The sequence below is a fragment of the Daphnia pulicaria genome, chromosome 4, assembly GCF_021234035.1.
Source record: "Daphnia pulicaria isolate SC F1-1A chromosome 4, SC_F0-13Bv2, whole genome shotgun sequence".
NCBI lineage: Eukaryota > Metazoa > Arthropoda > Branchiopoda > Diplostraca > Daphniidae > Daphnia > Daphnia pulicaria.
Genome location: NC_060916.1, coordinates 2,133,943 through 2,155,014, shown reverse-complemented (window position 1 = coordinate 2,155,014; position 21,072 = coordinate 2,133,943). Strand labels below are relative to the sequence as shown.

The 21,072-nt window shown below is 41.4% G+C and overlaps 3 protein-coding genes and 3 long non-coding RNA genes across 12 annotated transcripts in view; 4 read left to right on the top strand and 2 right to left on the bottom strand.

Moving 5' to 3' along the window:
* LOC124336001 overlaps window positions 1-9,736 on the top strand; it is a 53,258-nt gene extending 43,522 nt beyond the window's left edge. For all 6 annotated transcript variants that reach the window (XM_046789524.1, XM_046789525.1, XM_046789521.1 and 3 more), the window contains 16 exons: window positions 1,532-1,675; window positions 1,843-2,025; window positions 3,821-4,114; window positions 4,200-4,370; window positions 4,437-4,623; window positions 4,708-4,971; window positions 5,112-5,221; window positions 5,354-5,533; window positions 5,630-5,824; window positions 5,925-6,033; window positions 6,104-6,283; window positions 6,363-6,658; window positions 6,731-6,918; window positions 6,992-7,266; window positions 7,343-7,536; window positions 7,604-9,736. In XM_046789524.1, coding sequence (XP_046645480.1) covers window positions 1,532-1,675; window positions 1,843-2,025; window positions 3,821-4,114; window positions 4,200-4,370; window positions 4,437-4,623; window positions 4,708-4,971; window positions 5,112-5,221; window positions 5,354-5,533; window positions 5,630-5,824; window positions 5,925-6,033; window positions 6,104-6,283; window positions 6,363-6,658; window positions 6,731-6,918; window positions 6,992-7,266; window positions 7,343-7,536; window positions 7,604-7,798 — 3,165 coding nt within the window. In that variant the 3' untranslated portion in view covers window positions 7,799-9,736. The remainder of the gene's footprint in view (window positions 1-1,531; window positions 1,676-1,842; window positions 2,026-3,820; window positions 4,115-4,199; window positions 4,371-4,436; window positions 4,624-4,707; window positions 4,972-5,111; window positions 5,222-5,353; window positions 5,534-5,629; window positions 5,825-5,924; window positions 6,034-6,103; window positions 6,284-6,362; window positions 6,659-6,730; window positions 6,919-6,991; window positions 7,267-7,342; window positions 7,537-7,603) is intronic.
* The window catches only part of LOC124336700, a 580,524-nt gene that overhangs the window by 95,450 nt on the left and 464,002 nt on the right, over window positions 1-21,072 (top strand). The gene's annotated exons all lie outside the window — the stretch shown is intronic.
* On the top strand, window positions 9,936-11,121 carry LOC124336579. The gene is made up of 4 exons (XR_006917082.1): window positions 9,936-10,181; window positions 10,247-10,468; window positions 10,528-10,629; window positions 10,693-11,121. It is a non-coding gene; the product is annotated as an uncharacterized LOC124336579 (long non-coding RNA).
* LOC124336584 lies at window positions 12,475-13,913 on the bottom strand. Its single transcript, XR_006917087.1, has 3 exons — window positions 13,769-13,913; window positions 12,564-13,563; window positions 12,475-12,489 (listed from the first exon to the last, which is right to left on the bottom strand). It is a non-coding gene; the product is annotated as an uncharacterized LOC124336584 (long non-coding RNA).
* On the bottom strand, window positions 14,228-20,351 carry LOC124336619. The gene is made up of 3 exons (XR_006917130.1): window positions 20,144-20,351; window positions 19,488-19,660; window positions 14,228-14,266 (listed from the first exon to the last, which is right to left on the bottom strand). It is a non-coding gene; the product is annotated as an uncharacterized LOC124336619 (long non-coding RNA).
* LOC124336061 lies at window positions 14,725-18,624 on the top strand. Of its 2 annotated transcripts, none has more exons than XM_046789672.1 (9): window positions 14,725-14,843; window positions 15,031-16,768; window positions 16,828-16,944; window positions 17,040-17,135; window positions 17,220-17,330; window positions 17,450-17,515; window positions 17,577-17,681; window positions 17,751-17,900; window positions 17,963-18,624. In XM_046789672.1, the coding sequence occupies exons 2-9, from the start codon at window positions 15,046-15,048 to the stop codon at window positions 18,439-18,441; spliced, it is 2,847 nt and encodes a 948-aa protein (XP_046645628.1). In that variant the 5' UTR covers window positions 14,725-14,843; window positions 15,031-15,045; the 3' UTR covers window positions 18,442-18,624. The 2 variants fall into 2 exon arrangements, with proteins under 2 accessions (XP_046645628.1, XP_046645629.1); XM_046789673.1 differs by having other exon boundaries at window positions 14,735-14,843; window positions 15,034-16,768.

The following is a 21,072-nucleotide window of genomic DNA, read 5'->3' as shown; positions in this document are numbered from 1 at the left end:
GGGGAGAGAGAGAGAAAAAGATATAAGGAGCTGCTACCCCCTTTACTATACTACTACTCCCTAATATACCCGAACACACTGAGAACTTGACAACTTCTCAAGATCGTCGGGTCTACAACAGCGCCGTACGTGTACACACACACACACACACAGAGTTGGTTTGTTTTTGCACTCGAGTGAGAGAACAAACAAGTTTGAATCGACAAATTTTGATCAAATTTTTATGACTATAGAAAAGAGTTTTTTTCTTTTCTTTTCTTTTTCTTTATTTGAAAATTTCATGTTTGAATAAGCCGGGCATGCGACTATAATGGAGGAAGAAGAAAAAAAGAAAACAAATTCGCGGTGAGGTTGGAGGGATTTCTGTCCTTTTCTATCGACTCTGGAGTCGACATGAGAGAGACACACAAAAGATCGTCGAGGAAAAATCTATTTGATTCTCTTTTTGTCGTGCGCACATGTTTGCGACTGAATCGAATCTTTTCATCCATGTCAAAGCCATTAGCCAATTGCGCGCACAAATAACACGGACACACAACAGAAAAGAAAAGAAAATAACGGTGAACTTGTGATATTTTCGCTTCTGTCGTGACCCTCAATTTAATTTCGAACCATTTCCTTCGAATGATTTCCCAGTTATTTTAACTTGAATCAAGTCGGCGTTGCGGTGAACAGATTCTCCGGGGCCATTGCCCGTGATTTAAATGGGCTCACGACCGCGTCTACACGATCCCAGTAATAAGAAGAGGCTCGTTTTCATCTGATAGGTTTATACTCGTATTTTTTTTTCTTTTCTTGTCTTGAACCGAACCATCGCGAGGGAGGATAAGAAACAAAAGGAAGAACATAGGGCATATAACAGAATGGGATAACGTCGTGCCATAGTTACTCTTCGGGCGAAAATCCTTGTGTGTCTGTTGCCGCGCTCCAATAAATCGAGCGGTCGTTAATGCCCGTGCAGAAGAAGAAGCAGAAGATCCTTAATGCTGCACGGCTCCTATTCTTCCATCTTCATCCATCCATCCTTCCCCATCCATCCCTCCCTCCATTCGAATACAATAATAATAAAAATGAAAAATGATGGAAAAGCCACGTCAGGATCTAATGAACCGTGCACACTGTTTCACTCTCTCTCTCTCTTTCCGTGTCTAATAACTATACACACCCATATAGTAACGCAGATATTTATTCCGAATACACCGTATAGTAGTACCACTGCGCTGCATAAATAATATGTTGCCTCATCGGCGAGTGAAGGGGGGTTTCTCCTTTCCCTATTCATTTGGGAATTTCTTTTTTCTTTCTTTCTTTCTTCTTCTTGATTCTTGATTCTCCGGAATTGTATTATTATTATACATCACGGCCGTCGCTTGATGGATGATGTTTCGTTTCGATTATGATTCTTGATTACGGCCCAGACATTGGCTGCTGCTGCCGTTCATTTATACTGCTGCTGCTGCTGCTGCTGTATATTATTGTCTTGATGATATTCTGTAATTTTTTTTTTTATTTATTTATTTAAACTATGCAGGCTCCTTGCCAGGCCGAACTGGACACTTGGGTTAACAGCATTCATTCGGCCTGCGCCGCGGCTTTCGCCCGCCATCGAGGCAAGACGGGCACACTCCACTTACTGCAGGAAGAGATTCTCCGTCTGGAACGTTCCATCGAATCGGTATGCCTTATTCGTCGGCCGGGGGAAATGTTCACTTTTCCATCATCCGTGTCGTTTCCATACGGGGAAGGATGGAATGTTTTCCATTAACATTTCGGGGCCCATTTCAATTTTTGTATTTTTTTTTTATTTATTTTATTTTTTTTCTTTGCGATTCTTTGATGTAGGATCACAAATTGAAGCACATGGCCGAACTGCAGTTGTCGGTCGTGTCCGAGTCGGAGAGCCGACGCCAAATTGGAGCTCAGATCGCAGCTTGGGAGGAGAATTTGGAACGACTTCACTGCGAGCAGTTCCGCCTCCGGTGCTACATGGCCAGCTTGCAGCACGGAGAGTTGCCTAATCCAAAGGTACGTCAACTTAACCAAGCTCCAAGTCCTTATATTCCCAACTTTCAAGGAAATAACAACAGCAAAAACCCAAATAAGAAACTTAACAAGTCAAGAATGGCTTCCGTTTTTTCTTCTTGCTGGACTATCCCCCCTCCCCCTGGGCCTCTGTGTGTGTCTCTTTTTTTTTCTGTTCCCCTGCCGATTCAAAGGTCATGTGTACACAAAGGAAAATGAATCAATAATGAGGCCACTGCGGGATAGGGGAAAGAAAAAACTTTTTTTGTTCTGCCGGCCCAGGCAGAGATGGGAACGTGGGCGGAGGTATGTTATACAGGAAAAGGGGCTTAGCAGGGAATCCCGCAGGAGAATCGAGATCCTCCCCCCGCCACAGTATCACAACGAGTCGTATAACACACACAGAGAGAGAGAGCGCCAAAACAAACCCCAAAATGTCGACTTTGGCTTCAGCTTCCTTTCCGCGTTCCGACTTTTCTGGGGCTGCGAAACTCGTCCCGCCGCCAACTTATTACCGTGTAATACTAACGCTGTACAGACGAACCTCACTCGCTCATTATAAAGTTGGTAATAGTTGCGGGAGCTGCTGCTGCTGCAACCTGCAACTGTGTAGGGCTGCTCTCCGATTCCTTCTTTTATTTCCATTCGGGAATTCATTTTCCTCCGCAGACGGAACGATGTATAGTGTACAGCCCGTAAGAATCGGGAAAAAAAGTTTTTCGGTCGCTGGTTACATAATACACACACACACACACACACACAGAGTAGAGAGTAGTAGTAGTAACAATCTAGCTGCTAGCAGCTGTAGCGTCTCCAATAGACGGGAAGTATGTGGGACCGGCGCCAGGTGCTCGGCGATTCCGGCGGCGGAGGCACAGCACCAGCAACCATCGCTTTACTTATATATACCAAGTGGAGCATTGAATAAGTTGAGGAGGAGTGGGGTGTGCTGGACGAGCCAAAGAAACGGGCAAGTCCAAGTCTGGCAAGCGCGTGACACGATAAGACTTTGATTAGCTTTAGTCAGCGTGCGCGTATCACGCTTGTCTTGTGCCAAAGTTGTTAAGAGAGGCAAAAAGAAACGTTGGGGGGGGAGGTTGTATATGTACATAATATTACACACACACAGCGACAGACATCAGAGCTGGCCTGTCTTTGACTCGTGTGAGCGTGAATCACGCGGGATAAAACCTGCAAAAGGAGACAAAAGCCCAGGCCAAAAAAAGGGAAGATGGAAGGCGTCTCTTTTGCCAGAGATGGATGTTGTCTATTACATCTTCGCTCTCTCGACTTTTGTCTTCTTCAATTCTTCTCTTTCGACGGAATTACCAGAAAGTCACTTGACTACGTCACACGCACAGACAGTCGAGATGTAATCCAAGTGCGCGGGCGGTGCGATGAGCACCGCCACTCCCTTTTTCTGTTCAAATAAGAAGGGGTTATATTGCATGGAAATAAAAGGGGAAAAAACTCTTCGCTCATCCCATCCGGCTGGAAATTGAAATGGAAACTAAACTACAACAAAAAAAGGAAGATTTTTCTGTATAGTTTGGAGAAGAGCGAAGAGAGAGAGAGAATATTATATCAAAAAGGGATGGTGGAAAAGATCTAGACCCTTTTTAAACCATTCGTGCCTCCCGGCAACACGCACAGTCCCACCCACCCACGTCAATTCAGCGGAGAAAACTTTTTTTGATTTTGATTTTGATGAATCAAAAAAGTTTTTTGATCTTTTTCTGAGTGGGGGAAGGGGATTTTGGACGAGTGTTAATTGTTTTTTTGTTTTTTCGGCACGCAGAGTTTATTGACGCACGTCTCGCGGAGCACCAAACACACGCTCAACCGGCTGGGCATCTTCACCGTGTCGTCGTTTCACGCCTACATTTGCGCTCGGAGTCCGTCGCTGCTCAACAATCTCCTGGCCGGACGGGGAGCCACTAGGAGACGGGCCGTGGCGCCCACTTTGTCACGATCCAACTCGCTCAGCTCACGCAAGTCGCAATCGGTGGCCGCCGCCGCTTCCTCGTCGCAGCACGGCGGACACCATCACGAAGGAGAAAGGCAGTTCAGAGTCAATCTTCCCGACGGACAGGTAGATTCAATTACTAGTCGTCGAGATGGATTGGAATTTTTTTTTTTAAATTCATTTATTCATTTATTGTTTGAAATGACGACAGACGGCCACCGTTCACCTGAAGGATAACATGACGGTCGAAGAGTTTCTGGCCAGCGCTTGCGGCAAGCGCGGCCTCAACGCGGCCGAGCATTTTGTACGGGTCAAAAAGCGTCGCGACATGGACAATTCCAACCATTTTGTGCCGCATCGCACCGATCTCATCGATTCTTATGTAAATTTCCCCGTTTTAAAATTATGAGACTGGAATTTGCATTTAACTTTTCATATTTCCTAAAAGGTGCCGAGCCACGAGTTGGTTGAAATTTGCGGCAAAGCTCTTTACCAGGTGGAGCTGTCGCGTAACAATCTGGAACAGATGTGGGGCTTCAGCGTCGAGGCCGAATTAGTGGAGAACACGGAACGGCAGGACGAATTGTGCGTCTTTGTCAGCCGGGTCGAAGATCGTAGCGTGGCCATGAACCACGGTACTGGTTCATTTGTTTTTGTTTTATTTTGTTTTTTGGGCTTTTTTGATTAATGACGACACGGTCTCATTTGCTATTTGGCAGGAATCATCAAGGGAGATGAGATCATGGTTATCAACGGGGCCTTGGTCGGCGACCTGGACATGATGTACATCGAGTCGGTGTTGCAAGAGGAGCTCTCGCTGTCGCTGATGATCCGCAGCTGTCGGGCCGATCCGCCCGACGTGACTTGCTTGCTGAGGACGACCGACGATCTCATCGACAGTCTCGTCTGCCCCCCGCCACCTTCTGATCAGCTCATTACTGACGACGCCCTGTCTAATCTCATCGTGCCGGCTCCATCTTGGCGTAAGCATCGCCTCTTTCTAGTTTGGCTGGCCCTTCTTTCGATTATTATGATACGCATTCCGCATTATTGGCTCGGCTCTGCCATATTGCGGTCATTTGGCCTATTTGATTAACTCAAATTATCCTCGGTAATATTACAGACGGACAGTCTTCACAGGCGGTCGATAGTCCTGGCGCATTCCCAACTGAACTACCTCCCATCCAGCAGACCAAGTCTAGTCCGGCTGAAGTTCCTGTCCCTATGCTTCGGGTAAGGACAATTATTTTTATTTATTTTTTTCCCTTTCCTGAATTCAATTGTGAAATGAATTGAATGGGATTGAGGAATAAAGAGATCGTTTCTTACTTTTTCTGATTTTTTTAATGGTCAATCGATATATAGCCTCGCATGTCTGAAAGAAGCTCCACATCGACCATGTCGGATTTCCGGCGATCCTCGCCAACCGGAAGCATCGCCTCCTCCCAGTCGATCGCCCTGACGCCCAATCGGCAACTTTCCGACGGCGAGAAGCTCAAAAAGTGCATCCTAGAGCTGGTGGAGACGGAACGGACTTATGTCAAGGTACACTACACTCGTTAATAATAAGGAGTTCAATGGCAACGCATTACCAGAAAGAAAATTCTCTTTTGACACTTTTGTGCTTTGTATTATGATTAGCATTTGAACAATTTACTGGAGAATTACCTGGAGCCTCTCAAGCAAGAAACGTTCCTTTCTTCGGCCGAGATCAACGCCCTCTTTGGAAATATCCAGGAGATTGTCGCTTTCCAGCGAGTGTTCCAGCAGAGTCTGGAAGAAGCTTTGGCCGTTGAGCCCCATTTCGACGCCATCGACCAGCCCTACCAGTTCAAAGTAAATCAAATCAAATTTCCCAAGGAAAAAAATAATAAAATCAAATCACCGTTGTTTGCAATAATAATTTGTTTGTTCAACTCTTTCTCTATATCGACAGAATGTTCTGTTTGCCATCGGCAGCGCTTTCCTGCATCACGCCAATCACTTCAAACTGTACAGTTCCTTCTGCGCCAGCCACTCCAAGGCTCAAAAAGTTTTACTGCCAAGTAAATAGTCAATTGTCTCTTGTTTGCGTTTGGTTACTCTGCTCGTATTAAACTTGTGCCAACTCTATAGACGAAGGATCTCAAGCGTTGCAAGAGTTCCTGCAGTCGCGCAACCCGCGCCAGCAACATTCGTCAACGCTCGAATCCTATCTGATCAAACCGATCCAGCGCATTTTAAAGTATCCGCTCCTGTTGCAGCAGCTGCGCAACTTGACCGATTCCAATAGCAGCGAACATCAACACCTCGTCGGTACGTCATATTGGATACGAATTTACGATAATTAGATGAGGAATTTCATTTGAATTTTTGGATTGTTTTCATTTGACAGACGCCCTGAAAGGCATGGAAAAGGTGGCCGAACATATCAACGAAATGCAGCGCATTCACGAAGAATACGGCGCCATTTTCGATCACCTGTTTCGCCAGCATCAAAAGTCCTGCAAGCAGCCGGTGGACTTGAGTCCGTCGGAGCTGCTCTACTACGGAGGCGTCGAATGGCTCAACATTTCCGACTTTTTGGGCAAAGTCAAAAAGGGACTGGAACTGCACGCCATGTGTTTCGTGTTCAAGACGGCCGTCGTCTTCCTGTGCAAGGAACGACTCCGCCAGCGCAAGAAGCTCATGGTAATAACACATTTCATGTACATTTTTAGAATTTGTTTATAAATAATAAGTGAATGATTTCAATTGAAACAGAGCGTGACGACGAAAACTAGCGCTCCAGAAGTCGAAATCATTCGCTACCAGGTGCTGATACCGGTGACTGAAGTTCAAGTCCGCACTGCTCAAGCCAAAGACATGGAGGCCCACTACCTGTGGGAACTGATTCACTTGAAGAATCCTTTGCATCGTCGCTCCGAGAAGGTCTATCACCTTTCAAACAGGTCCGTTTGATTGTCAAATGTTTGTTTTTTTCAGTTTCCCGATTATTATAACAAAAACTATTTTTGACTGTAGTACGGCTGAGTTCCGCAACGCCTTCCTAAAGACGATCCGGCAAATCATCCGGGAAAGTGTCCGTAATATGAGCATTCCACCGGCCAAGCCGCCGGTTCCATCGGCTTCGACTCCGCCGACGCCGAAAGCGGAGGCTAAAGGGACCAGCAAAGGCAAACGAAACGTTCAACGCCATTCGGCCGGAACCATAGACTACGACAATGTCGAATCCTGTGGCGGAGGCGACACCGACGACAATCAGCCCGTCACTTTCAGAGGACGCAGCAACACGATTGGTATGTTAAATTCAAAAGATAAAAATTACAAATTCCGCTGGAAAATGTGCGGTATAACAAGCGCCGTTTTTAATAGGTGAGAAGAAATCGATCCGCCGAGTGGATTCGTCGGAAGCCAGGGACGGAGATCCAGGGGTGAAATCGGAGAACGAAGACGACCATCAACCCCGATCGAAACCGTCACTCGGCCGGACTCCCAATCACCTGAGTTTGTCAACAACGTCAACACTTTCCACCGGCAGCGGTTGCAGTCAAGCTAAACTGATCCAGGTAATTTTTTTCACAACTATTTCCTTGTTATTTCGTGGTGTCTGACGTTCTTCCTTAATTTCGACAGGCGTCAAGGACTCCACAGTCTTACACGCCGGCAGCAGCCAAACCGCTGGGATCTCCGATCTGGAAGCCTCGTGACGGAATGGGTGAATCCTTTACCCTACCACGACCGAGCAAAAGTACAGACATGCCCAACGTGGGCTCCAATTCCGGGAATAAGAATTCGTACGGGACTCTGGGTAACCCGTCGAAGAAGTAGATGAAATTGATTATGAAAACGAAAGACGAGGCAATCGATTTTCGTTTTTGGTTTGTTTTTTTACCCCATTTATTTCTTTGGTATCACGCCGAGTGCTCAAAAGTGTGTGACTGATAATCTTCCCTACTCGACACACCTCTCTCTCTACATATTTGCCCTGCATGACTCTGCCCAGCTGTGCAAAAATTCCTCTCAAAAAACGTCGTCCCCGCTAAAATTTGAATCGAGCAAGTGAAAACTCGTTTCGCGGGTCAATTTTATTCGGGAGCGAGTCTGTTTTTATTTTTAACAAAATTCTCTTCTTCTTCTTCTTTTTCTTCTTTACTTTCTCTCTCTCTCTTTCGAAACTCTGCCATAATCACATCTTCCGCTTCACTGTCTTCCTCTACTGCTGCTGCCGCTGCACTGGCTGGATAGGCAATTTCCATTTTCATTATCACGTATAGTATCAAATTAGTCATTTTAAAAAGAAGAATGAATTGGAGTACAGTGGCGTACGAAGGTGAAATTTAGAAGGATTTACGAATATTATGGAGAGAATTTTAGGGGGGTAAAAAAAAAATTGACTACGATTGGTGCTGGAATACCTTGACTCTTTTGATAGGACTAGGCAGCGCCAGCCGGCAAATTTAAAACGGGTTGGCTTCAAATAACAACAACAATTTTTTTTTCTTTATTTTTGGACTATTATACGTTTCCCCTATCTCTTTCTCTCGCCCCCCTCCCACGACACATTGTTTTGAAACTTCTCGTCTCTCTTCATCCCGTCTGTTGGATAAATAGAACCGACCCCTTATACCCCCCCCCCCCCCAATCAATTTTTCGATATTTGTGAGATTCCCGTTGCACCTATACTATATTTTTTTTCGGTTGTCGTTTGTCGTTTTTTGGGGGTGGGACCTTTTGAAAAAAGGTCGAAGAAGTTTAAAAAAGAAAAAATCGAAAAAACTTAAAACCATTTGTGTGTTAGAGATAAAAAATAATAGATAATCAAGTTGGTTGTAGTTGAATCCTACATTTTTCGGAACGGATCTCAAATGAAAAAAAAAAAAAAGATCAACAGACGGGACTTGGGAACAGAATGACGCGGAACCATCTACAAAAATTATGGAGGGATAAATTATAATACAATTTGTTTGTTTTTTTAATCGAAAAATCTGATGGGGTTTTTACGTGTTGTATGAGGAGAGGAGATGATAACTATACTTTTGTTTTTCTATGGTGCCAAATGCTTTGACCTGCCCTCCCACCCTTCCATTTTGTGCACACGAACACACACACCTTTCGGACGCGAGCTCTTTTATTCATCGTGACGTAAGGCCGTCACCATCGAAAATCGCCACACCTTGTATGGAAACTGCCCACCCACATTTTGTCCCTGAAAAATTACGTCAATCCCTTGCTCTCTCTCTCTCTTGAATACACACACATAAAACACACACACCACACATTCTCTCCATCTCTTTCTCTCTCTCTCTCTCTCTCTATTACTCTATCTCTATGAAATATTTGTCACTTTCCCGTGCATCACTTTTTTCTCTCCACAAACTACTGTAATGCCCTTATAAATCCCACCCCCACCCCCCCACCCACCCTGGATCGCTCCTCCTTACCCGCCTTTTTTCCTCATCATGAACATTTTCTTTTTCGAAACTCGAAATTGTTTCATTTCTTCTTTCTAGTTATAATTATCATCACGATTGGCTGTTTCTTGGTTTATTTGAATTTGTTTGTTTTTTTTTTCTCTCCAAATCTTATCTCCGTTTTCCGTGGCGCGACAAGAAGATGAAAAAAAGATGAAGAAGAAGTAAAAATCAACCTTGGCACTCAAAAAGTCTTCTCAACACTAGTCCAGTCGTTTTTATTCTGAGTTAAAGAACTTTATACGGCCAACGGTGTATGTACGGAAAGTAAATATACAAACCATTACACATTCAGCATTGAAAGAAATTGTATTACGTCATTTGATTGGTTACGATTACGATCTTAGTTTAGTTAGTTATACTATTATACTGCTTATAGGTTTATCATGGTATGCAAATTAAATTGTTTATTCTTACCACAGATTAAAAAAACCGTGGTTCTATTTTTCTGTGTTTATTTTTATCAGTTCCATCATTTACTCATCTTGACTTGAAAAAAAAAAAAAAAAAAATTGGCGGTTGAGTTGCATAAATTGGCAACGCTGCTTTAGTTTTCACGAAAGTACGTCTGCAATTTGTTGCCCAAAGGCTAAAGCCAAAACGAAACTTCAGGATTCTCGCTAGTCATTCAACTAACTGTCATTGAACGGGACGAAATGGCCGAAACAAATTGTTGCTAATTAAGTAATTATAGTTCTAATCCTGTGATTTAAAATACCAAATTGAACTTCGTATCTTATGTAAGTTTATCTTGACCTAGTTTCCTTATTTTTCTATTATGCCAACTTATTTCTTCAAATTTTAGATGCATTGTTACTGTTAGTCATCCCAACAAGTTGACTAGGCGCTCAGTCATTTTCCATAGTCCATTAGATCCTCATTCTGTCAAAAGCCTAAAACTCATGTTTGAAGCTCACACAAATGTGTGGAATACAAATGTGCGGAGATAAGATATTTTCCCATTACTGCTACCACACCAACCACACCACGTCAGATGCCTTACTTAATCATCACCCATATGATAAAGGTAAGCGTCAATATCACCTATCACCATGCTACTGCAATACTTCATGACAATTTCTTTAGCGTCAGGAAATATATCTCAACTTGAGGAGTAATGCTGTTGGTTGCTGTAATTCCATTATTACAGTTTTTCATCATGACATTTCAGTGTGCTTCTTAGAAAAGGTAAAATTGATATGCTTTTTTAAATGTTTATATTTTCATTAATGTAACACATTTTTTTAACAGACGACGCAAGATCCCCACGGACATCCTTGAGCCAATGCTGGATTTTGTCCATGACAGAAGAGGGACTTCCACCAACGTTCTGCTCCATCCTTATCTTCAAGACGTACGCTCATCCAGCTTCACTGCTTCAGTGCTTCATATGCTGCTAGCCTGCTACACAACTTTTCTTGCTTCACTGGCGAGTTGGATCACTTCAGTTGCTGTGACACACCTGCAGTCACTCACCACGGGATTATGGCCAGATACCGGACAATTGACTTATTTTCGCAGATTATCTTCTAGTAATCTCTTTGCGTTAAACTATCTGTCTGTGTAATAATTCGAAAATCAGGCCCTTCTTGCGCACTTAAGTGTTACTCAGACGGGTTTCTTTTTTCTAACGCTAGATGGCTTTTCGATAATTTTAGCTGTCAAAACAGTCAGTTTCAGTTACTTTGCAAAACTCTTTAAACATTCATCGGGAGCTAGTGTGTGGAAATTTGTCAGTGAAAACTGACGATTACTATTCCACCAACAAAGCTCACTTGTTAAATGTTCGATATTTGCTTTTTTTTTCTACTTCCGGTTTTCTCATTTCAGTCAGTAGTTCAGTAAATATTCATTCGACGCGCAAAAAAACCACATATTCGTGATCCTCGTCAAATTAGTGGTAAAGTTCATGTTTTTTTTGTACGTACGCGTACTTCCGGTTTCGAGAGTTATCCTGAACTATATTCAGGAAAATTCTCGATTTCGGCCAAATTTTGGATATCGTTTAAATCACACCTAATCGACCCCAAATTTCATGGAGATCACGAATATTTGGTTTAATTTGACGACAGCATAATGGTTAAGGCGCTATCGCTTACTTCCGGTCTAGTTCCGGAAAATTTTCATAAAACTAGCAAGTGAGCTTTGTTCTGTGTACATTTCTGAATATTGAAAACTGAATTTTAAGTAATTCAAAGTGCGCCTTATAATTTTGAGCAAAAAAAAACACAGACCAGTGTATATGTATTATGTAACTTTTATTAGCATGTAACTTAATAAGAAATGTTTTGTCTTCATTCAGATAATGCAGAGGAGACGTCGAGAAGATGGACACCAAAACATCGCCGGTATCTCCAAAATGTCAGCGCGGATCATCATTTGTTGTTGGTAATATTTTTGTTGTTGTGTGTGTTAGTTAACCCGTTGGCTGCCACGCCTTTGTTCTCCCCTAGCTCCTTAGCACGGGCCGCGCTGTTCGGTCTCGTGGTTTACATGCAGCGGGGTCGGACAGTCGCACCAGCCCAAGATTCGCCGCAAGGCGCCTGTTAGGCAGTGCACCATAGGGACTTCCCCCTTGTCGATGCGGTGATGGATTCTAGAGGCGTGCATTCCATCTTCTCCTGTCACCGTGTCAGCCCGGACTTGTCAGCAATGGCAAGTCCCACCTTGGTCATGGATCCTTCAGACATGGCGCGTAGAGAGTAGAGGACAACCTACGGGTTGTATGGCGTGGCAGCCAACGGGTTAACTTAAGTGTATGTATGTATTTATGTATATATGTATTGTATAATTTATGTGACTGTAAAATGTGGTGGAATTGTGGGTGGAGGTGGGACAATAAAACAATTCCTTTTAAAGTTTTTTGTTTGCTGTGACTTATAATTTATAACAAAATAAAGCTTAGAGGTTGTATCAATATAATTCTTACAACTTTGAAATTTTACATTTCCACTTAAGTAATAGGCATGTGACTTGATCTCCTGACTTTTACAATAACTTCTATGAAGAACCTAACTGCATTTACCATGAACTCCTTTGTTACGCCAACTAAAGTTAAAAACATAGAACTATTAGCTTGAAAAATTTAGAGTAAACAGCAGTACGTCTCTTTCGTAACTTACTTTGAAAATGAAGTCTGTCCAATTACCAGAATATGTCCGAATGCAGGGCGACTGGAGCAATAGCCACTGCATAAATAGATAAGATCCAATAAAAGTTAGAACACGTCGCTATGTCAAAACTCAGTTTAAAAAATTTATTTTCTCATTAAAGAACAACAATTCCGGGTGACTAGTAACTGTTAAGACATGACAGACAAATCCGAACACTCATAAATAAAATAGAAATTCCGGCTCTAGTATTTAGGAGACTCCCTGTAGTAAACTGGAGAAGCGTATGTAGTGTTGTAACATTCAGGTGTCTTAGTGGTGTAGTAACTCGGGGCAGAGGAATACTTCGAAGCTTCGGTGTAGTGGCTGTGGGCAAGTTGAACTGTAATACTAGGGTGCCTTGGTTGTGTAGTACTTGAGAGCCACGGTATAGGAGCTCTTCAGTTGTGGTTGTGTTGCCAGAGCTGAGTAGTGCTTGGGCGCTTCGATGTAGTATTCGACTGTTTTGGTGCAATAATAAGCTGTAGTCTCGATGTTAAAGCTAGGAGCGGTAATAAGCTGAAGCCTCGGTGGTGTAGTACTCCGGTGCCTCGGTGGTGTAGTACTCCGGTGCCTCGGTGGTGTAGTACTCCGGTGCCTCGGTGGTGTAGTACTCCGGTGCCTCGGTGGTGTAGTACTCCGGTGCCTCGGTGGTGTAGTACTCCGGTGCCTCGGTGGTGTAGTACTCCGGTGCCTCGGTGGTGTTGTTACAGTATGGAGCCTTAGTGTAGAAGCTGGGAGCAGAATAGTACTTGGGAGCATCATTACAGCTTTCTGGAGTAGCGCAGGTTGTAGTGTAATTACTTCGGGGCTTTAGCGTAGTAGCTGGGAGCATCGTAAGTTTTCGTGTAATACTCTGCATCCTTGGTGATGTAGTACTTGAGGGCCTCGGTGTACTAAGCAGGTGTTACGTATGTTGACGTTGTTGTGTAGTAAGGCGATGACGTGGTGTAGTACTCTTACGCTGCTATTGCTTGGTATCCACCATACCCAGGAGACATCGGTACACCAGTGGTCGACCCAGCCATCAACGATACAACACCCAACAGCATCACGACGCCATAGTTAACAAGACAAATAATAAATTTTAACATTAGTAGTCAATAATAAGTGGCATATTTGCAACTAAACAAAAGTAGCGTTTAATACAACACTCCATTTAAAAACAGAATATTTACCCATGATTGCGAACTGATTTAATACGAAGAAGAAGGCAGTTGGTGACAGATAGTGCGCCGCGTGCAGTTGTTTCCGTGTCGGAGATGCTCGCTCGACTAATTTTTATCCCCTTTTCTCTCTCCTTTTATACAATTTTTTTCCTCCCTCCACCTCTTAAGCCTTGCGGCTATTGTACCTGCTTGATAAATGATAATGATGAAACACGTGTCATTCTCACCCAACCTCTACATGACATGCACTCTTCACACACTGCATGATACGTTTTACGTATTAATGGTCTCCGTGACCTTCTGCAGGTTGACGTTGCTGGGGATGGGTCTACAACAACCAATATTAAAATGAATACCAAATGCTTATGTTACACGTACTGTTCTCACCCAACCTCCCGGAAAGACACGTTTTACGTAATGATCTGATCTCCGTGACCTTCGAAACTGGCAGACCTAGAAACTGGCCTTTCCTTCTGCAGGTTGACGTTGCTGGGGATTGGAATGGGTCTACAACAACCAATACAAAAATGAAAAACAAATGGTTAAGGCTTAAAACTCACTTTATACCAATTGACATTTCGGTGATTGGTATTATCAAATGATATTTATGTTTTTATTTGCTTTTTAATTTATTTAAATTTATTAAATTTTTTTTTTATGTATTTTATCTTCCGCTTGATAGGGAATGGACTTTATGCACGCGATTCCAACATATTTCCATATGTAATGCCGAGACTCTGGTATAAAATCCAATTCGTATGAGGCTTTTTTGATATTTCTGTGTTAACACGCAGTTATGCGTCAAATTATTTAGTCTGTGTATCGCTTAAAAGGATCAAAATTCTAATCAAAAGATCAAAGTGTTCTGCGTCTTCGACCCACAAACCACAAACACATCAAATTTCAACTCTGTTTATACTTGATGACGTCAACTTCATGCGCATGAGCCTGTCTTCATATTTCTGCATGAATATTACGCAGTAAATTTTGAAGAGTTACAGTGTTCACATTCAGTTTAAAATATTCTCAGAAAGTGGTGTCAATAAAACTTCTCCGTACATCTCATCAGCAATCAGCATCTGTGGTAAGTTAGGACTTCTTTAACTACGTGTAATTAAATTTTTCTAAAATTGGTTCAAGAAATATTTGTGTTTAAAATGAATTGCAATTAAAAACAGAAATCTATCCCCCCCCCTTAAAAAAAATATTTGTTTTTATTTACTTTTTGATGATTTTTTCTGTTTTTCTTTCTTTCTTTTTTTTTTATAAAGAAGTTGTGATTTAAAATGGCCAAAATTCCGATGGGGTCTATCGTCGCCATCTTTTTGGCATTTCCTGTTTGTTGTAATTCCAAATCAGCGAGTCCTGTCGTTTCTTCCTCTTGGGCGAAACTAGAAATTTCACCGGATACGACCACCATGGAGTTTGGTAATTTTCTCGTTGAAATTTATGAACACTCCAATAATCACAAGGCAACGACGACAACCAGCCAGAAAAAATATTTTTACTCTCCCATTGCTCTATTGGACTATAGAAATGCCATAAGTAGATTGAACAAAGTAACGAATAAACCAGAGATGAGATTTAGCATTGAAATGTGGAACGACAAAGTTCAAAATGAAGTTGTGAAACATTTGAGAAAAATCGTGGGGAAAGAAATACAATCCGATAAAGTGAGAGTCATTCCATTCGAGAAGGTCATTCTCAAGAGCAACATACCCACATCAGATTATTCGCTATCGCCAGTGTGGACGAATTATGACAAGAGCAAGACCCTGTGGTTTCATCTGTTTTGTGATGACCGAAAAGTCTGCGACAAACTGGCCAATGAAATGCGTTCAGATCCCACTCAATTCCACCACTTTAAACTCCTCTACAGTTTGTCATCGCAGACGTCGCAAACCAAACAGACGACCATCAGCATCGGCAGCGTCACTTCCGGTCAAATGGTCACTTCTCTTTTACAGAAATTTGGAGACAAAAAGGACATTTTTCTGACGGCCAGCGACGAAAAGAAAATGTTGACGGAAATGGCCACCAACATCCGAATGGACACATTTGACGACTCCGAGGTCGGGTCTCCGGACACGGAGTCTCAAATTTTAAATATTTTAACGGAGCTGCTGGCCGTTTCCAGGACGGCCATAAAAGAACAAAGCGACAAAATGTGGGACTCCGTTTTCTGGAATGAGGACAATTACCGGCCGGACAAAACGACGAAAACTTTAAATGAAATCATCAACAAACTGGACAAGGAAACTCAAAAGAAACTGGCGGATCTGTTTCAGAAAGCGGAGAGGCAGTCGGAAGGAACAGAAAAATCAACTTCGAGTAATAAAGACGCGGAGAAAAGACGAGAGGAACAAACTCGTCGCGAAAATCAATCGAAAGATACAAATGAAAAGGAAATGAGAAGATCACAAGCAACGGATCGAGCGCAATCCAGTCGCAATCAAACTCGCAATGACAAATCGAATACAAACAAACTTGACACGGAAGTAAGTGGCGGTGGGTTCGGCGTTAGTATTGGCGCTAGATTCGGAGTAGAAAATAGCAACACGCACAATACCGATCAACAAAACGAAAAGAGTGAAAACGCAAAGAAAAGTTTGGATGAACATAATAGAAATTTAGAGAATAAAGAAAGAATCCAGCACAATTACGACTCAAACAATTGGGCTGACGTTGATAGAATCAGTTCAACAATTTCAGGGAAAATGGCAAAAGATTCTGATAGTTCACGGCGGATCGAAATTTCAAAAGAAGACATGGAGAAATTATTACAGGAAAGTAGAGACCATGTCCAATGGGATGGAGAGAAATTCGTGCCCAAACCCATGCAACTGAGCAGAATCAATTTGAGCAAATTTCGCGACTCTCAATTGTTTCAGGATCGCAACGTTCGTGTCCGTTACACGACCGCTGAACTGTCGGCTCCAATCAAATTTATGGATCATGCGGGATTGACCGTCACTGACGAATGGAAAAATTTAAAGGATGAACTCAGAGGTTTTAAACCATTTTTCTGATGAACGAAATTATTTACTTAATAAATAATTGCATTGCAGACACTAGAGAACTCTTAAAAACAACTGTAATGAACTTGGCGAAAACAAATACCGAACTGGGTAATGTCAAGCGAAATTTAACTAACACGAAAATCGATTTGACCAATAAATTAGAAGGTATTTTAAAATAATTAAGAAATGGACAGAAAAAATTGGCCGTTAATTTGAATTTTAAACCATTTTAAAATTTGATTCGCTGTGATTACACACAGGGACCAAACAGGAGTTGGGGAAAACTAAAACCGAAACGGAAAAAACGAACGCCTATCTCAGGAAAGCTGTCGCTGATTTATCAAAAAAATTAAATGGTATACTAATGCTATTTTGAAAAACGTATAAGAATGCAATGTAAGAAAAATGCAGGGGATAATTTAGTTTCTTATAACACACAGGGAGCCAGCAGGAACTGGCGAAAATCAAAACGGAGTTGGAAAAAGAAGAGAATAAAGAAGAATTTATGAAAACGAGAAAAATCGTCGACGACTTATCAACAAAATTAAATGGTAAGCTAAATACCATTGTTATACTACATTTTAAAAAAATTAGCTACCATAAAGAAATTCTTTTAGCGACTGAAAAATAATTTATATGACATTAATTGGTTGTCCGTGATTGTGTTTAGTGAATTTGCAACGATTGGGTTACGAACTAAAAACCGTCGAGGAAAATCTAAGAAAAGAACTAAATGGTAAAACTCATACCTAAATTAACATAAAATTGTTTAAGTGTAATTGAATGGTATGGTCTAGCAATTTTAAATAATTTGGAAACAACAACAACAAATTTGGCCTCAGCGAGAACGGAATTCAGCAACACCAAGTCCGAAGTTTCGAATTTGACGACCAAATTAAATGGTAAAATAATAAATGGGAAGTTATTTAATTGTTGTATATGAGAGGATTAAAAGAATTTACTTTCTACAGCCCGAACGAGTGAAATAGTCGACATTGGTAAAATGCCAACCTCCTGTTGGGATCTGGAGCGAATGGGACAAAAAGTCAACGGATTCTTTTCTGTAAAAGGAGCGAAGAAGATGGAAACCGTTTACTGTGACTTTTATCCTAATGGAAATGGTACGACTTGTGTTAATTTTGCTTGTTATTGTTTGTCTAATTCTTTCGTTTACACTTTACAGACAAACAGAAATGGATCGGATACGCCGACATCAAATCAGCGCCCGTCCATTTCTACGTCCAGAGAAAAAATCATTTCAACACAATTGGAACTCCTATTCCGTTCGAAGTGGCGCTGGTAAACGAGGGAAACGCCATGAATTTGACATCGGGGAAATTCACGGCACCGCGACCGGGAATTTATTTCTTCTCTTTCACAGGAATAGCGGAGTTTCCAGAGAAATCTTTGTATTCTTTTTTAAAGCTTTCTTTTTATTTGAATGGTAATAATAGCATTGGGAACCTTTGGATTGAAGAGAGCACCCAGAGTTATCAACGAAGTCCTGGTTCCCTCCAGTTTACGCTCAGCATGAAAGCGGGGGATCAAGTTTGGGTGGCAATTATAGAGCTGACAGACAGAGTTTACCTGTATGGAAATAAGGGCACCTTTACACATTTCACTGGTTTCATGTTGGAGGAGGAAATTGCCGCCTCTCTTTGAGATTTTATGTTCATTATCCGAAATGCACGAAATGGTAATCGACTGACATTCGACACACAAATGAATTCTTTTTGCATTTTTGGAGATGCAAATGTCGACAAACCTAATGCACGGGAAAATGATGTCTTTATCTACAAAAATGTAGAGTTTAAATGCCACAATTAAAAAATACCATATACATCAGTTGGTTACTCCAAAATGGAGGATGAAATGGAGGCTTTTTGTTTAGTTCTGATTTCAGAAGAGATGGAGAAAACTTCAACAGAAAATAATGTAGCGGCGAAAGAAAAAAACAGCTGTATAAAGCACTAAGTACCAGTAAGTAAAGCCCATTTAAGATCTTTACTTTCTTTATTACAGTGAGAACTGTGGATCTATTGCAGGAATGGAAATATTCAAAAAGACAAAGGCGGACAAAGGCTTGAAATGTGTTCATTTAAAGTTCTCAATTTTAAACAACTGGAACTCCGATTCCGTTCGATTTGGTGAACGAGGGACATGTCATGAATTTGTCATTGGTGACAAATGACAAATTCCCGGCCATGAATTGCGCGATTTAATTTACGGCACGATTTCAAGATTCTTGATTCTCTGTTTGGTTAGGAGTTGGTCTTCATTTGAACGGTGGTCGAATCGGAATGGGCCATGTTGAAGAGTCAAACACGTCAATAAACCGTGGAGTCCGTTGACCCTCCAGTCAACGCTGAATTGAAAATCAGTGTCAACAACGAGCAACTCTTTCGTCGTTTGCTCGTAGCGTTTGAAAGAAAATTAGAAAAATTCGATAGACAACGCAATCGCAATCGTTCACTTTAAGCCGGTCGAGTATGTTGAGAAGAGTTAACAAAAAAAAAGGATCTTCATTATGGGGGACGTTATTTAAGGGACCGATCAGTGCTTCAGCGGACAGGAGCACCATATTAAAATTGTTGGACTACGAAAACATCGATTATTCACGGGGTAATGAAAGCTCGGCAACAAGCTCGGCAAGCGAAAAAATTAAACGAAAAGCCAATTTCAACCGACAAAATAAACTTTGCACTCACCGAATGTCGAGTGATGGCGGATGGCTGGATTGGCGGAATAAATGTCGTGGGGTTGGTTCATGAACGTTCATGCCTATTGTGCGGCGAAGTGGGGGCATCGGCTGACATCGCCTCCCGGATGCGTGTAAGTCGTTTTGTCGATAAGAGTACCGGTATAGTATACTGAGTAGCACCTAAATTCAGACACATTAAAAAAAAAGTTAAAATTAATTTGTCGATTGATTACAATTTTTAGATCAAAAGATAAACTGATGACACAGGTCGTTACAAAATTTATTAACTCCCTTCGATCACTTGAAGTGAAAAATAGAATTGTAGCCCTCCTTTTATTAAGACAGAGAAATTTAAAATTCAAACGTAAGTGAAACAATCTGCAATCGAGAAATCGAGAGAGAGTAGCCAAAAAACTATCAGAAGCAACAAATAGTAGAAAAACAAAACAACAATAAGCTATTAAAAATGAAGCTGGTGGTGGATCCCCGTTTTAATCAGTGGTAGATTGTCAGATATGAAAATCTTAAAAATGTAAAAACATTTTTTTTTTCAGTCTACATTATTCTATCACGTGTTTACTATTCCCTGAACCAAAGTTGAAAGCATGTCAAATACAAAAGCAAATATTTCAGCTGTAATAAATAATCTGTTTAGAAACTTACTTTTAAAACCGAGACCGACACCGAGAAGAAACGAAGATTGCTGAGGATCAAGGCCAATTGAATGAATCTATGATTTTATCATTTGGCTCATTAGCTAAAGATAATTTGGGACAGATTCTAATTCAACAATAGATTTGAAAAATCGGCTTCACATATTCAACAGTCTTTACAGTTCAGAGTTCAGACATGGCTCAGAGTCAGAGCCTCACTGCCTCAGATTTACGGGTAAACAAACAGAATTTCACCGTCGTCTGCAATGTAAGTATCGCCATCTAATAGTCATAGCATCAACTATTTATTTGAATAGTTCTCGTTGATTTTGGCGCACAAGTAATCGTATAAACAAAAAAACAACATAAGATGTATTACCCTTGATATATCAATACAGAAATCACATTTCCTTATATCTTTCCGCAATTATTTGGAGGAGAGCATTAGTACTACTATTTGAAATTTACAGATGATGTCCATGACCAAATAAATAACTTAGAAACTATTCTTTTAGAGGAAGCGGAAGCCACATTCAACATCTATTGCCAACTTGCCTTATGTTCCACACCTGGGATTCTGGCAAGCGGTGCTGCCAGTCAAATACACTGCGTTTCGATTATTTTACAATAATTATTAAAACTAAAAAAAAAAAAAAATCAAACATATTTCATTTTTCAAACACATGGTGTATTTTCTTTCTTTTGAATGCAAACGTCTTCGATGAACGAATTCAATTTTTTTTGTCTAATCATTTTTTTGTTTTGTTTTTCGTTTCAAATTTAGCCGGGAGAATAAATTAGGGGATGGGGGGTATACTTTGACAAGTGTAGACTGTAAATAGACTCCAATAAATTGGGGTGGAAAGGTTGGGAGGAATGAATTATTTTTACATCTCAAATAATTGCGTCGACAATGTCAACATCGGGACACAAATAGTA